The 16,870-nt window shown below is 40.0% G+C and overlaps 1 protein-coding gene across 4 annotated transcripts in view; it reads left to right on the top strand.

Moving 5' to 3' along the window:
* Window positions 1-16,870, top strand: part of LOC138120675 (protein spinster homolog 3-like) — a 38,046-nt gene that overhangs the window by 3,310 nt on the left and 17,866 nt on the right. The window contains exons 1-6 of one of the 4 annotated variants that reach the window (XM_069033542.1): window positions 8,882-8,981; window positions 10,396-10,727; window positions 13,846-13,911; window positions 14,361-14,497; window positions 15,027-15,178; window positions 16,062-16,128. In XM_069033542.1, the coding sequence (XP_068889643.1) occupies window positions 10,520-10,727; window positions 13,846-13,911; window positions 14,361-14,497; window positions 15,027-15,178; window positions 16,062-16,128 (630 nt within the window). In that variant the 5' untranslated portion in view covers window positions 8,882-8,981; window positions 10,396-10,519. Of the gene's footprint in view, window positions 1-8,881; window positions 8,982-9,203; window positions 9,219-9,858; window positions 9,874-10,395; window positions 10,728-13,845; window positions 13,912-14,360; window positions 14,498-15,026; window positions 15,179-16,061; window positions 16,129-16,870 lie in introns of those variants that run through there. The other 3 variants (XM_069033543.1, XM_069033545.1, XM_069033544.1) reach the window with 3 other exon arrangements.

Genomic DNA, 16,870 nt, shown 5'->3' with positions numbered 1-16,870 from the left:
TGTGTGTGTGAAGAAATGTGATTTCCTGGAAAAAATATGGACCAGTGAATCAGTAGCACGGCAAACAGAGAGAAGCCTGGTACAGGAATTGCTGCAGCTGCTACAATACCTCTCTGCAGAACTTGTCTCCGAGCAGGGCATGATGAAAATATTTACATTGACTTGTATTGTAGCAGTGCCCAGCTTCTCCAGCTCAGATCAGGGTCCTGCTGGGTTAACACCAATCCTTGAGGATCTCTTGTAGAGGTAAGAATCTCCATTCTTCCTTACCAGTCCACATAGTCAGGATGGACATGTATGGCAGTCCATGGTGCTAAATTGTCTTGCCCAAGATACCAGAGCAAGCCCTGGAGCCAGAAATAGGAGCTAATCTTGACTTACATTCCCTGATAAACGAAACCACAATGACCCTAATGTTCAAACCTCACCATGTGTCTGTCTGTCACTCCTTAATAAATCCAGCAGTAGTCCCTCTAGGTCACTGACCAGAGATAAAGGCTATAGTTGTGGCATGAAGTGTGGACAATGCTTGCTTGAGCCAAGGAGAGCAGATGTACATGTAGACAAAGTTGTTCACTGAAGGGTGACACCTAAACAAAGTGTTTTCACCTGACTTTTGGGTAAGATTTCTGGTATGATCAGGCTTGACAGGAATGGTTGTGGTAAAACAGTCTCTGGAACTGCAGGAAATCCTTATGGATTCTTATGGTGGTGTTGATTCAGGCTTTTGGCAGAAAGGTGCTGTTTAAGACCTGGGTAAACCAGAATGACCTTGTTCCAAACTTTATTTGTATAAGCTTAAACTATTACTTAAACTGATAACGTTCTCAGCTGGGAAACAGACATGCCTAGCCATTAGTGGTAGGAGAGGGTAAAATGACCCCTGAGAGGTGTTCACTTTACACAACATGGACATAATTTCTTCAGAATTGGATTTCTTCCCTGATTATTAGTAAAAAACAACATCAAAATAAATCTGCAAACAAAATCAGCAGAAATTAATGATGAAAGACTGTCTTAAATCCAAAGTAGTTATGGGGAGGGTTAAAGTAAAATGAAAATTGCAATTTTCTAACCCATATTTCTAAAGAATTGAGTGTGAGAAATCTTTGCTCTGCAGCCTGAAAGCCTGACCTAATTGACAATCAGTTTAATATACCTGATGGAAAGCAGTCATGAGATCCACTGCTGTGTCAGTGTTCAATCCTTGGAACAAACACAAGGATGTGAAATATGAAGCAGGTCATAATTGATTTGCCTTTTCTGAAATGCTGGCATGTTACTGGAAGAAAATAAACATAAGAATTCTTTCTCGAAGAAACAAGGACATATACTCAAGAATAGTTATTTGTATGTAAATTTGGTGCCAGAAGTTAAAATACTGGTTTCACTGCTTCCTTTTTTTATTGTTGGCTTAAACAAGATATTTAAATAATTGATTCATGATTTAAAATGGCAAGCTGGAAATACTAATTTACATAATTTATTTTATATTTAAAATTTTTAATTATGTTTTAAAATAGCGGATTCCATGTGCTTGGCACAATGCTACTTTTTGACAGTCAGTAGGACTGGAATAGTCATTGATTTAAGATACATGAACATATATCTTTTCAAACTTCTGATTTTGTTCTTTAATCCATCAAGTACTATTTTGTTTATTAGATGCTGTGAGCTTTTAACTGATTCTTTCTGTTAAGTTGCATTTGATGGGATTCAGTTAAAATGCACAAAGGAATCATTAAAAATGAGAAATGAGAATTTGGTTTTTTCTCCCCCTGCTTCCAAGATATTCATACTACCAGATCTCATCCTCCCACAAGCATCTCTAAGCATCCCACACCTTGATTTTGCACAAAGTTTGGAAAAGGGAAAATCAAACTGGCTGCTTTTTTCAAATCCATGTTTGGTTCCCATCTCTTAATGAACCAGGCATCAAAATGAACTTGTTGAATAGACTCAGATGAAGAAATTTCTTTCTGCACTTGCAGATGAAGCTCTGCTACAAGGAGCTGGTTCAGCACTCCACATGCTATTTCCAGCCACTTACTCAATAACACCCACCAGTTCGGTGTTTTGACTTTCTCTGAAATTTCTGCAGCAAGCCTGAACTACTGGTATATTCTGTACTTTGTGATGCTGGATTTCATGGCGTGTGGGCTGCCCTTATTTCACATTTTATTTTAGATAGGGCTGTTTTTAAAAGAACATACACACTTGGTTTAAAATAAAGAATTACACTTTAAAAATTGTTCTTCCTTTTAACCTGCTAAATTCTTTTGCTCACATTTTATAAAATATATCCCAAAAATTCATTTTGCGAAATCTATCCCAGTTGATGCCTCTTACCTCAAATTGTGGCCAGAAATTGTTGATTATGAGGTATATAAAATGCTTGGCAACAAAGTTAATTTTTCCCTGGAACAGCAAATTTGCAGTTCTTTGAGATATGCTCATATTTGTACCTGACACATTCTGGTGCCTTTGCGAGTACAAAATTAGTGCAGTGCACAAAAGGGAAGGAAATATGTCTGCAGCCAGGGAGGTATTGAATAGAAATTGCCCAGAGATGAACAGAGCAGTGAATACAAATATAACCTGCACAAGGGCTCTGTGAGAGCACGAGCAACACGACAGCTCAAGTGCCAAATCCCTTAATGTGGATGCACTTAGACATGTTACGTGAGGATTAGTCCCCTCAAGGAAGCAAAATAGGTTAAGATAGTGTAAGTCCAGCCATCAGTGGGCTAGAGTGTTACCATATAATACAATATTGGCCTCTACTAGAAAATTATACAACCACAATTCTTGTATTATGCACAGGAACTGTGGAACTGAATTTAATTTCAACAGAAGCCCAAAGGAAAATCTGGGCTTTGGAGCACCAAGCAGGTCTGCTGTGGAAACAGGTGGACAAAAGGGATGAACGGCTTGGACCTGTGGAGTCTGGTGAGCTCAGTGTGTGGCTGTGTAGGACTGCTTTGGTTTTCTGTCAGGACTGAGAACTTGCTGGAGGAGGAGAAAAGCAGGAGGGGGAATGGAGGCAGTGAAAACACAGGTGGCTTCAGTTATATTTGGCTTTTTGAACGGATTAATCACTTTGCTGATTTACACTGCCCTTATTCTGTACTTTTAAATCATTTCTTAAGGAGGCATTTTAATGAACTAAGCCAGAAGATATTCTATTGACATAAGCCTTGTTGGAAGGTACAGAATTTTTTTTTTTTTTTTTTTTGATAGTTTTGAAAATCGAGTGATTGCAGTTCTTCCATGACTGCCAGTTAAACTCCTGCAACCAGTCTGGACTTTGAAACAAAGCCTCTTCTTAGCTTCATTTAAATTCAGGATTTACAATAATAAATCTCATAACACTTTTTTTTTCAAGCAAATGTACCAGCTGAAGTTGGTATTAATGCTCTATTATGAAAAGTATCCAAAAAGCTACTTTGAAGTATGGAAAAGAGCCTTTGGTGGCTGGTAAGAATAAACAGAGAATAGTTCTTCCACTTGTACTGAACTTGTCTTAAGCAAAAGTAGCTTCTAAAATTGTGAGAATAAAATTCTTTTTTATTAGCAGCCTGAGAGTCTTATACTTTATCAAAAGTGTGTAAAGTGTGCAAATGCCAGCATGACTCCAGGAAAGAAAGAAAGGCCATAGTTTATTCATATACCTTATAATTTTATAGGTAAGACATTTTGAGAGCATCTTCAGAACAGGTAAAATTTCTGGTATAAAGAGTGAATAGAAGGAGGTTGTGAATGAAATGAATAGAAAGAAGTTTAATTTCTATCTTTTTACTTTAATTTTGTTAAGTGATTCATATAGTAATTTTTTTACTGTGGTTTTAAATTTTGTACTGAATACTGTATGCAAAACAGAGCTTTAAGAACCAAGTGCTGAAGCCTGAAAACATCTTGTATGTGTTAACAAGAATCAGATGTTAAGTAGAACTGTGTAAGTGTTTCAAAGTTTTAGTGTTTATTGTTTTCTTTCTCCCTTTAAATTATGATGGTACCATTTGCTTTAGGACTGCAGGCTTGACCTCCCTTTGCTTTAGCAGAGCAAGGAGTTCTTCCCAACTCTTCTCCCAGGTTAACTGATAGACAATCCTTTCCACACTTCACTTTTTTTTTTGTTTGGTTGGTGTTTTTGGGGTTTTTTTTGTTTCATTAAAAGTAGGCGTTTGACTGGCCAATATTTTTACAGACTTTTTTATCTCTAGTGGATTAATATCAAACAGAAGATGCCCAGGAAAAGAGTGACTCTGGCCACTTCCTCCATTTGGACTGGGAGCTGCCCTCTGCCTAAGGTGGCTACCTATCAGTGATAGTATAGATATATTTTAATCCCAATTTCCTATCTAAATTGCATTATAACTTTAAGAACTTCCAAATATTTACATAATAACTGTCATAAAAATCAGCATCCTGGGGTTAGTGCTTTAGAATGACCAAGCTTTTCTTTTGTTGCTGGCAGAATTTATTTCACAGTGCTATCAATTAAGCATGGCTATAGTGAGTTCACATACTTACCCTTCCCAAAAGGATGCATACAGCCTCACTTTGCCTTACTGGAAGCATTGAGAGTGACAGTAAATCTCTTTGTGCAGGACTTATTTCTGGGAAATAAAGACATTCTCAATACTTAATTAGAATATTTTTAATTTAAATCAATTTTTAGTTAACCCTGACCTTAACATTCTTTGTAGTGATTAAAATACTGTGTTCACTGCAGAATAGTCTTCCCTTTCAGTCTGGAGGTAGTGAGGCTGGAAAGAGAGAGTCCTCATAGGGAAAGGCCTCCATTTTTGTTCTGTCAGTGCTTGTCTGTTTATCATTACTCATAATAAATGACTCTTACCTGCTTTTCTGTCGTCTTAATTAAGAGGACTCTAGTGTATCACAGTGAAGACTGCAGTGGTCAACTAATGGTTCCTCTGGGGATGAATGTTTCACTGTGGTAGAAAGGTCAAAACATAGGTTAAATAGACATTTAATTCCAGAGTTTTCTTCCAAAATCCAAGCAGATGTCACAGCCCTTTTCTGCTCTAATTGTGTCAGAAGCATCCAGAATCCCAAAATGCGAGAAATTCACTTATCAACTACACCAATAAAAATAAGCTTGAGCTAAAAAATTGTCAAGGCCAAAGCAGATAAACTGGTTGGTGAAATAGTATCTTTGGTGCACATTAACTATAATTCTTCACTTCTCTTGACATCCACGAGCTGCTCTGTGCTTGAATAAATCTCAGCTATAAGAGGAAGCTCTGTTCCAGTGATGTGCAGCTTCCTCCTTTGTCTGATGTTAATGCAAAATGTTCTCATTTGCAAAGGAGGTTTTTGCTTTTCTTTTTGTTTTCCCAGAGAAGAAGGGAGCAGCTAATAGAATTGGAGTGTGTTCATCTTTTGCTGCTCTGTGATTATGTGCTGGAACTGTAATTTCTTCTGCTATACCTTTTGGGACAGAATTATATGGATACAACCAAGGAGAATGTTACCTGTGAGATAAGTTATCTAGGTAAGCACCCTAAGAAATTTTTTGTAAAGCTTCAGTTTGTTTCCTAATTTAAAAGGTGTAGGAGAAGAGTCTAAACTAGCTTCCCTGCCCAACCAAAAGCATGATCTGCATTCCAAGAAGTAGGAAGTTATGTAGAGCTAATTGTCAGTAATAATGAAATAGTAGATTTTATACTTCAGTTTGTGTAAATTTTATTTACTGCTGTCACAGCACTAGAGTATGTTCCAGTGAATCCACACTGGGTTTTGTGCTATTACTCAGGCAACAAGAAAGAAAGCATTTTAGATGGAAATTTAGGGTGAGGAGGTAAAAAGGATGTGGTGACTAAAAATGTAGCATTTATTGAAACTCGCAGAATGAGAATCTTCCTAGCAGATATTTTCTAATTAAGTGTACAGTGGATCAGGTGGTCCAGCTGGTTTTCTTGAAGTTTTTGGTAGTAGTGGACTACTATAAAGATGATTAGTCTGGATGGTTGAGGCTGTTGCAGCATATTTGTTCCACAAGATATGGACAGAGACTCAAATTAAATAATGGTTCACACATCTAGTTCTGCCTGCAAAGGTGAAGAAAAGCTGTTGGCAATCTAGTTTTGATTATTCAGGTATTAAATTTCATGCTAAAATACAAAATATTTCCTAACAGCTTTTGAAGTCATTAACAATTGCTACCTGAGTGTTAATCATGGCTAATGTAGCTGCAAGCACCACATACAGATAGAGCAGATTCAGCAAAGTACAGGTGCAGAATTTCTCAAACTTGCCTCGGAAGGAGAGTGCTCGGGCTCCCTCCCTCTCAGCTGAGTATTCCATGGCAATAACAGCTTGGCAAATGTACATCAGTCTGGAGGGCTGAAAGGCAAGAAAAACATACACGTTAGTAGATGAGTCATCTCTGGAGTTTTGTAATATGGTCTTGTATGAGAACAGGATCAAGTGTTGATTCTATAATAGATCTGTAACTGAAAATTAGGCTACTTTTATACATGGTTACATTTCTTGAGTCGCCTGCCCTCCTGTCAGGCTGGTCACTGCTTGGTTTAAACTGTCAAACTGCTGCACCCTGCCCAGGTGTTCGTGTCTCAGTCCAAATCTGTCTTTATGTTTTAGCACTGCAGACTGGGTTCAAAACCAAAGTGAGTTATTGTGCAGCCTTGGTACAAGTAGTGACAAACCTTAAACCCCCCCAACCTCTTACCTGAATCTCTGTCATTCTGCAGCTTTTTTGCAGTCACTATAATTGTCTTTGAATCTCCTTGGAGTGGAATATTTCAGGTGGGTCTGGACATGCATTTATTGAGCTGTCTGTCTACTAGAATGATGTTAAATTTCACTTTTCTGATCTTGTCAGACACTAAAATTATTAAGTTTTGCACCAATCCAAATTTCAATTATTTGCAGAATCTCATGATTTATGAATTTGCTTCCATCACAACAGGCTTAAAATACATACACCTCAAAATGCAGACCAGTCTTATGTTCTGCATTAAATACATGCTTGTTGGTCTAACCTTATTGAAGCAATTAAATATATACTTGCAAATACACACAAGTATGTATTTTCTTTTGGTTACTTTATGTTCTCTGTCTGGGTAATGCATGAGGGAGATACCAAAAGCAGCTTATTTCTTTCTTCCTAAAATCAGTATTGTTAGATTTAGTCAACAATTAATATTATTTTCATATTTAGTTTTCATAGATTTTGTTGCTGTTTCCTGTTCAGTGGCTTAATAAGCTTCTTTTTGTTACATGTATGGAAATGGTTTGGAGTTAATCAGGATAATAAAATATTTTCAATGTATATCTGTCTGACATCTTGGTTCACTATTAATGCCCCTTCTGATGCAGCTTTCTGGGAAAGCTCTGGCAAACCTCCAAAGCTGTTCACGGATGCAGCAGCATCCACCATTAGAGGTTATTTGGATAAATAAATACATTCAAAGGCATTTTGTAGTAAATACTTGGAAATCCTTTCAGAGAAAGCTGGAAGCTCTCACATCAGTTGTGTGTAAGCAGTCCTGTCAGGATTCAGGCATGGCACATTTCTTGGCCTGCTGAGGATCAGCCAGCCAGTTTAACTATCACCAAACGTGTGTGTCCATCTGGGGGATCTCAGTTGCCTCTGTCAGGTTCAGCCATCAAAACAACTTTTGGTACCACAGCCAGATTCCAAATGGTGTAAGAAAATATGTTGCTCTGTGTGTGGGCTGGTGCCAAACATGAGAATAAAGAGGTTCTGACTTGCTGCTCTCATGGGAGGGTTTAACTGCATGGCACAGCTATGAGATCTCATGCTCAAATGAACCACCAAGAGAACAGAGCTTCTGAAGGAGTATGACAGAGATAAAAAGCTGCCTTTTATATTGTATGGGCACCTGGCACCGCCAGGGTAAGCTGTGGAAGCAAACACTGCACTTCGTTCCAAGAAAGGAGCTGCCTGACTGACAGAACAAATAAAGAAAAAATTTAATTTGCTATAAAGAAATGAGCTGTGATCTTGCCTAACAAAAGCTGGCTTACATTGTATAGTGGCATTCTGTATGCCCACAATGCAAAAGTGGATTGCCACAAACTTTTGCTGGAAGTTTTTGGTGCAGTGTGGTCTGGATAAACACGAAAATTGTGGTTGGAGAACAGCACAAGCATGCAGTTAAGGCAAGGTGGCTATCAAGGAATGATGGTTGTCAAGGAATGATGGCTATAGGAGCTGACAGAGGAAGGCAAAGTCACAGGGGGCCTCTTAAAAACCACTGCGGACTTGTACCCAGCAGTGAAACCCAGAGTGGGTGGAAGGAGGTGGCACCGAGGGAAGGGAGAAGGGGGATGTGTACACAGACCTGATGGCACCAGTGGCCAGGTAGGACAGCAACAAAAAGCATGAAGTGGAAGTGATATCTGGAAACGAATGAAGGGCAAAAAGAGAATCACAAGAAGTGTTTAGAACTGATGGGTTTGTGTTTGTGAGGAACATCTTGTTTAATCTGACTCTGTCTTTGGAAAATTTGGAATTTGGAAATTTTGGTTTATAAAAGCAGAACTGTGTTCTTGCCACAGCAGTTATAGTTAGAAACCTGCCTTTGGCCGTCTCAAAACATCAGCTCTAGCAGTAAATGTCAGGAGTTGAGAGCAATATAGGATGTGCCCTGGGTACTCCGAGGACGGGATCAAGAGACATTTAAACTCTCCAAAGTGAGAGTTAAACCATGCTGAGCCGCCCCGTGAGGCCTTCCTTACAAGGTCTGAGCGGAGGCCGGGCACCAAACAGGCGGAATATCCCTGGGGAAGGATACGGGGCCCGACGGGAGCGGGCGGGGCGGCGGCGGCGCGCCGGGCCTGGGGCGCCACCCAGCGGCGCAGCGGGGCGGCACCAGCGCCGCCACAGCCCGCTCGGACTCCTCAAAGGCGCTTGAATCGGGCCTGTCATAGGTGCTCCTGATTCTCCTTCGTCCTCGGCTGGGGCTGAGGTAAAACTTCTAACTGCTACAGAATTGTGTTGATTCTTTATTGCTTCCAAGAGCTTCCAGGGAACTCTGGACTTCGCTGGTTCAGTTAAGTACTGGGATGGTGCGGATAATGTGATGTTGCTCAGAGAACATTCTGTGGTCTATAGCAGCGCAAAAGGGAGAGAGATAAAAGAAAGGGAAGATAGAATGAGCACGTGGAAGCAAAGGAGTCTGGATTTTACAAAAGGGCCAAGAGTGGTAGGTGCTATTTTGTTTTTTAGTTAGTCTGAAGTGTGAAATACACAGTTCTTTAAAAAAGCCCAACCACAGACTGGTGTTTTCATGCATGAGTCATAAACTATAAGCAGTCCTCATTCAAATTAGCCGCCTCACTGTTAAACTCTTAGAGTTTGCTGGTAATTTTCACTTTAAATTTTCTTAACAGGTTGCAAAAAATAAATTAGCTTCTGAAGTTGGTAATCCACAAAGTGGCTCAAAAGACAGGTGACTGAATACTTCTAAAAATGTGAGTGGGCAGAAGAAAGAAGGCAAATAAAGGTGTCTTCATGTGCCAAAAGAACAAGAACGCCTTCCTGTGCCCTCTGCTCCTCCCCTTTCAGACCTGTTTTTTGAGGGAGAAAGGGAAAAAAAATCCCGTTGAACAACTCAAAACTGTGGAATGTGCACTGTTCCAGCAGCAGTGGGGAAGAGTGGTTTTGTTTCCATTTCCCTTTCTCTGCTCAGTGTAACATTCTGGGTTGTTGGTTGGTTGGTTTTGTTTCATATTCCTTCCCTAAAACACCAAATGAAAGCCAGCATGTAGTGTGGAGTATGACTCTTCTACTGATTTGACCTAAAAACTCTGGAACTCAGGGGGAAGGATTTTGTTCTGGGAGTAGATCTGGCCAAACAGGTGGGTGATAGCAAGGAGCAGGGAATGCTTAGGTGGCAGGACAAGGCTATACAGCCCTGTTTTAAAGGACACAGTTTGTGTGTGGTGAGAACCTGAGGTGCAGAGAAAGCAAATGACTTGTCACAGAGTTGCACAAGAAATCTGTGGTAAAGGAGGGCTCAAGTAAAAAAAATAGGTACTGGTCTAGAAAATTAGCCTCTCTTTCTCTCTTTCTCTCTTTCTCTCTTTCTCTCTTTCTCTCTTTCTCTCTCTCTCTCTTTCTCTCTTTCTTCTGTAGAAAGACTATTTTTAGCTCTGGCAACTCACTGACAACAAAGAATATTGTTATTTTGGCATTTGTAGTTTCTGTGATATCACTACAGAGTTGTGCACTTTTATTTCTTGGGTGCACAATGGATTACTTTGCTTTTGTTTACATTTACTTTTCCTAGTCTTCAAGGCCATGGTCTTCAGCACTTTTGCAAAACACTGCAGCTTTTTTGTTTGCAAGTTCTTCTGACTGCAAGGAACATTTCATTTCAGTTCTTAGTGGCTGGGCTTCAGTGCCGGAAATGACCGTAGTGATTGAAGTTCCTCATAGCCCCAACACACCAATTTTGTGTGAGGAAATGCTTCATCATTCCTGCTGAGAGTCTGCACTGGAAACATGCAACCCCCCTGTGAACATGAAGACTCAGGCTTGCTGCTCCAGCCACTGCTCGAGGGACAGAATTATGGAGCTGCTGCAGCAGATGGGACACAGTGTCCATCAGTGTCCGTGTCAAGGAACAATCCAGCAAAGAGGGATTGCCTGGTAGTTGCCGTGCTGTGTTTTGGGAATTTAATAAATTTCATTGATTGGTTCATTGTGCCAGGTGAGAGCCCATTTTCCTCTTCTAAAGAAAAAGAAGTGTAAATTCTTAGCAGCTCTGCAAATGTTTCTAAACTCTACAAATGTTTCTAAAGTAAGGATATGCTTTATGTCTTTTACTATTTTTCATTTATCTGCTTTAGCCTGTTGATCATACTCTTAATGAAACTTCCAGTTATAAATCTGGAAAGACCTCAAAGTGATTTATTGGATATTAATAGTTAGTGGAATGCTTATAAAAAGAATATAATATTTTAAAACCTAGGTCTCTTATAAACAGACTTTAGCATACAGAGCAACTGGTCCATTTTTGTGGCTGGGTTCTACAGAGGTTTGACTAAGGAGCTTCTCTTTACTGTACCCAGCAGTTTCAAGGCCTTCTTTTCATCTAGTAGATTCTACATGGTATTCCTTTATCTGAAGAATACTGATGCTATTCCCTCCCTTAAAAGTACAGAAACTATGTCATCTTTGTGATAACTTTGTTATCTGTGTTAGTTTGCTTAGGGGAGGCTTAACTTCCTTGTGAGCTGCTGGCAGTTTTGTGATTTCTGCAATGAAGAGTGGAACATGATTGTGGGAAAAGAATAGAGACCCACTTCCTTAAGCCTTCCCCTACCCAAGTTATGACTTGTCTAATAAATAATATCCTTCCTCCAAAGTGTGATTTTTTAACTATTTTTTTCCCTAGCTGAAAACAACCAAGAGTTGCTTATAGTAAACTGGAGGGAAACCTATGGGGTTTTTCTCTCATGTAAATTGTGGTCTGTGTAAATTCTTCTATTTAGTAACACTCCTAAGCATCTACCATGCTTCCAGGCATCTGATTTAGAAAACAGGGGAAACACTTGCTGTGACCTTGCTATATTTTACTTCTGAGTGGCCTGGGAAACAGAAATGTTTTATAACCTTGAAAAAACCCAAAGGATGGACTATTGAATTTGGAATTAATACCTAGTTACTGTACACAAAGGAGTTATTTTGCTACTTGGATCATTCAGAAATTTAGGACATTCAGTCAGTATCTTTAATAATGGAGAGTGTAGTGGGTTTAGGAGGTTGAGCTTGGTTTTTTGAATACTTTTCAACAACACAAGAGGGAAGGGGGCAAGTAGGAGTAGGAGTGCAGTAGGAGTGCATGCTGAATGACACTGCAAGGCTGTTGGTGAAAAACTTCTGTGTATGCATTCTGTTGTCAAGGAACTTTCCTTGCAGAAGGGCAGGGGACAGAAGAGAAAGAAAATACCTTCAAGGAAGAACTTGGGTGCTAGAAGGGTAACCCCTTTGGAGGGTTAAGTTCAAGAAGCCATTTGGCTCATTCTAGGCTTTGAACTATTCAGGGGCTCCTGTACCTGCTAAGAGCTTAAAATTTCCCCAGCATGCTCCTGTGAGTGAGGTACCTTCAGGGACATGTAATAATTTAAGAGCAGAGGTTGGGATAGTTCCCAGGCCTTTGAAACATCTCCTTTAATTACACTATATGACTAAACCACTTTTTACTTAATCCTATGTCTCCTGGGCCATGGAGGAAGTCTGTAAGCTGAAGTTTATACCACAGCAATATACTGTTCACCTGCTATAATTCTGTGCCACTGCAGAATTCTTGCAACACTTTTGCTTTGCATTTGAGTTTGGCTGTCCAAGTGTATGACCATGTTGTTAGGTACCAGCTAACAGGAAAGAGAGGAAGGGGAGGTGTGAGTATCTGCTTAGAAGTAAACTAGCAGTAAACTGGTAGCAGTTACAAAGTTGTGGTTTCCGGATAGTTTTGCTCACAGGCTTTGACAGCATTTGCATCACAGAAAACAAGCTCTTCCTCTTAATTGTCTGCTGACATAAATTTGTTAAAACTAGTGACCATGCAGACCTTTCCCCTCTTTTTTGTCACCAAGCTGTTCAAATCAATGCTTTGTAATTTGCCAGGAACGGGTAGGATCAGTTATTTTAGTTATGTGGAGGGGATGACATTTTAATTGTGCTCAGTGTGAGTGTTAGTTTGAGGTGAAGTTGTGGTTCTATTCAAGTCTTGTTATCTGTGATTTGTTCTAAATAATCCATGAGACCAAACCTGAATTCGTGTAATACAGTATTTCTGTGTGTTGATCACTGGCTGCCAGAAAGATACAATTGATTGTCCTGTTTTAATGATGCAAAATGTTTGATTTAAATCACCCATTTAAACTTTTGAAAACATTAGGAAACCCCTAAATGTAAAATATGTTCAAGAGTCATTGAGAAACAACTGTAAACCTCTGGAGTTGCTGTTAGGCTGGACCTTGATCTACATTGACTTGAAGTCACATCAGTAAATAGTGAGTGGACTGATGCTGCAGCCATGGGGACTGGAGAACATGGATTTAGCTTTGAATTAGCTGGTCCCACAGTGCTTTTAAGTGGCTGGAGCAGTGTAGTTCATGGCACAACGTGTAAAACACACTGTGGGAGAAGGGGTGCCTCTTGCTGACCTCACCCAGCTCCCTTCTGCTGCAGACGAGCTCCTGTGAGCACAGCAGGCAAATTACACAGAACTTGTTCTCTTAAGTGGTGGTGGTTTCATCCTCTCAACAATGTTATGACTTTATCTATTTTGACAAAACTAAAGTGGTATGAGAATAAATGTCTTTTTTTAAATTGATATCTTTCAATACTGGAGTACAGGTATGCTTTTTCAAAGCAGTACCTTCTATTTTTGATTGTTTTCCAGCAATGCAAATTGGAAATACAGTATAGGTGAGATGGAAGATCTGCAGCCCTGGCATAGTATAGAGAAGAAAATGACCTTTTTGTCTTAACATCCAGTGTTTTGTTCCACATTGTGTCCATTAAACTTTGAACTCTAAATTGTTCATGTACTTAGGTGCTAATGGTGCAGAAGAAACAGAACAGGTGTGGTTGAAACAGTGGGTAAACTGACTCTCATAAGACCCTTATAGTGGAAGATCATTAATTTTATTTATAGTGATAAGAATTTTTAATTTTCTGTGCATCTTGTGCTTGTGGCAGAGTAATGGCTTACATCTAAACTAGAAAATGTGCTGCAGTTCTTGCAAGCCCTGTTTTAGAGTTGACAGCAGGATTGAGCAGGATACTCTGCTGTCGTTCAATGTCTGCCTCTGTTGCAGGGATCCTTTTGGATATACAGAAATACTTTGGGCTTAGTGATGGGAAGACAGGTCTACTGCAAACAGGTAATAAAATTTCCTTATTTCAGATGGTTGACTTTGCCTTGCCCCTTTGTGGTCTGCTCCTAAAACACAGTCCAGTTACTTACCTCTCCTAGTTCCTCCTTGTATGTGGTATTGCTCACTTCCACTTGTGGGCAGGCTGACTATAATGCAAAACTGGAAGTCAGACTGGAGTTGAGTCCTTCAAAAATCCCACAGTATGTGAATCACAAAAGATGAAAGGTTTCTCAAGAAATAAAGAAGTTAAATAATTCACATACATTTTATTTTTGTATAAGTATTTTGAGTCTGCATTTGTCTTTTTCCAAATATCCATCCCCCTCCTAGTCCTACAAACTCAGTCTGCCTTGAACCCCGCTCTAAAATTAACCTGAGTTTATCTGAGGGGTGAGCAGCACGTATGACAAAAATAATTGGACGAATATTGTCTTTGTTGATTGTTGGGTTTTCAGTCTTCACCTTGTGTTACATGCTGGCTGCCCCCATCTTTGGATACCTCGGGGATCGCTACAACAGGAAAATCATCCTTGGGGCTGGTATTTTCTTCTGGTCTGGTGTGACCTTAGCGAGCTCATTCATCACTGAGTCGGTATGTTGCTTTTTTATAGGGTGCTATGAAAACAACCTTGCAGGACTTGGTAGAGTCCTTCTCTAATCACATTTGCAAAAGCATCAGTGACCACTCCTTTCCCGAGCCTTAAGCCTGGACTAAATGTACTCCATGCAGGAATGCCTTATAGGACGCTGGAGTCCAACCCAGCCAATAGAGAACCTCCACATTATTGTTGCAATTGATGGGATTTTATTTTTGTCCTGCATGTTTGTTGTTTATGACCTTACAGTGTGGCAGCTTGTTGGGCAGGCTTGTGTGCTATCCACCCTATCCTGAAATGCCCTCTGGGTGTCACTCTGAGAAGTCACTGCTGTGCAGAAAGAGAAAGCCCAGCAGTGAGATGTGAGGGGAGTGGGTGTGAGTAGAGGGAATACAGACATAGGCAAAAGGCAGCTCAATTCTGATTTCCTCTGGTAGATTTGATCCACTAAAATGCCCCTCTTTAACAGTAAGCTTTCTTTCTTGCATGGCCTTTTTTTGACTATAATATGTCTTTTCCCTGCAGCATTACAGGATATTTGTTCTTTCACGAGGACTGGTTGGCATTGGCTCTGCCAGTTACTCCACTATAGCACCTACCATCATTGCAGACCTGTTTGAGGAAGGAAAAAGGACCACAGTGTTATCTATCTTCTACATCTTTATTCCAGTGGGAAGGTTGGTTTTCTTGCTAGCGGCCTTTTGAAATTCTGTCTGACCACACCTGCAATTCAATATACCCTGGGCCCTAATCAGATTTATTTTGATGTATTTCTGCATTGACTCTTGCAAAGGGATTTGTCACTTCCTTAGCAAGTTTGAATAGAGTTGATTAGGTGTATTTCTCTATTTACCTTGAAAAAAATTTGCTTTTTCTCCCCAACATTTTTAGGGAGAATCAAACTCTGGAAACTCTGGCTTTGAATAAAATATTGAATCAATTCTAAAGGAAATATGTGCATGAGAGTATGTAATTTATTTCTGTGTTTTGGAAGACAAAAGCCTTTAGATATTAGTTTATTTGACAGATTTTTCAAGGACCCTCCATTAAATATCTCCCAAGGAAGAACTGGTACTTCCCTCTCCTCTTTTAGTTAAATTGACATTGTGTCTGAAGAAAAGGAGGAGAAGGGCTTTTCAAGTGGTTTAGAGGCATACTCTGTATCAGAGCAGGCAGCCAAGGCTGGGCCCAGAAGGCAGATTAAAACTAAAGAAATTCCTGCAGGGCAGAATTCCTGTGGCTAGCACAGAAGGGAGTAGGTAATAAACTGTTTTATGGGCTCTCTGACCCAGGTTTGCAGGGTCATTCTACAGAATATGTATTCCAAGGGGAATCTGGGACATTACTGTCATTGTCTCAAGTCTGCTCTGAGGAGGTTAGACTCTCTTTTTAATACTGGTTGGCAAGTAGAGTAGCACAAACCATGAGGGTTATTTCTGTTTATCCCTTTGGAAAACTGACAGAACACTTCTGTGTGCTCTCCTCAGCTGGCAAGACATGCCATTTCAGCCACCCAGAATTCATTGGTGCTTACTGATCATTCCTTTCTATTGTTTACAGTGGCTGTGGTTACATGCTGGCCGCTGGCATGGCAAAAAGCACAGGTGACTGGCACTGGGCATTCAGGGTGAGTTGCTCATTTTCATTCACCGTAACATCAAAATCATCGCTGGGGTTTGGATTCTTTAAGTTCATTGTGTTAAAGATGAGCAGTGGAAGGACTTTCTACCCTCTGACAGGTCAGGAACATTGTGTTTAGGAGAAATTTTCCTGCAGGACAAGTGGCAAATTTCTGCCAAGCTCTCTTAGGTGTAGGTGAAATTGTACAGCAACCAGGGCAGGTGCTGATGTTTCTCTTACCTGAGGGCACATTTGGAATGGTTGCTACTGCACCAAAACCTCCTCAAACAGAGAATTTGAAGATAAAATGATCATATACTGGTAGCACCAGTTTTCTGGAATGCTATTGGGAACAACTTCTATTATTTGAGGGTTTCAAGAAAATAACCTCTTCTGTTCTGGTCATGTCATCATGATGTCTCTCATTGTGAGTGCTTTGGAAGCACTTTGTCAGAGCCTCATGCCTTGTATACAGAATCAGCTAGCACATGCAGAGTGGGGCAGAATATTTACTGGAGTAACACTGATGTGACTCAGGTAACACTGGTGACTGCACCAGTGATTCTTGTGTTTGTGGCTGGAGTACTACAGTACAGTTTTCTTTCTTCACATGTTTTTTCTTTAAAATCAGAGGGAGAAGCGATCATGTATCTGTATGATGGGGAGGGAGAATCTATTATCTTTCCTCCAAAGTCACCAAAGTCACTGTTTTTCTTTACAAATATCACCTAAACCAGCACTCATCTATT

This window comes from Aphelocoma coerulescens, chromosome 19 (assembly GCF_041296385.1).
Source record: "Aphelocoma coerulescens isolate FSJ_1873_10779 chromosome 19, UR_Acoe_1.0, whole genome shotgun sequence".
NCBI classification, from domain to species: domain Eukaryota; kingdom Metazoa; phylum Chordata; class Aves; order Passeriformes; family Corvidae; genus Aphelocoma; species Aphelocoma coerulescens.
Note: the sequence above shows the minus strand (reverse complement) of the source record. Positions and strands in the feature narration are given on the sequence as shown.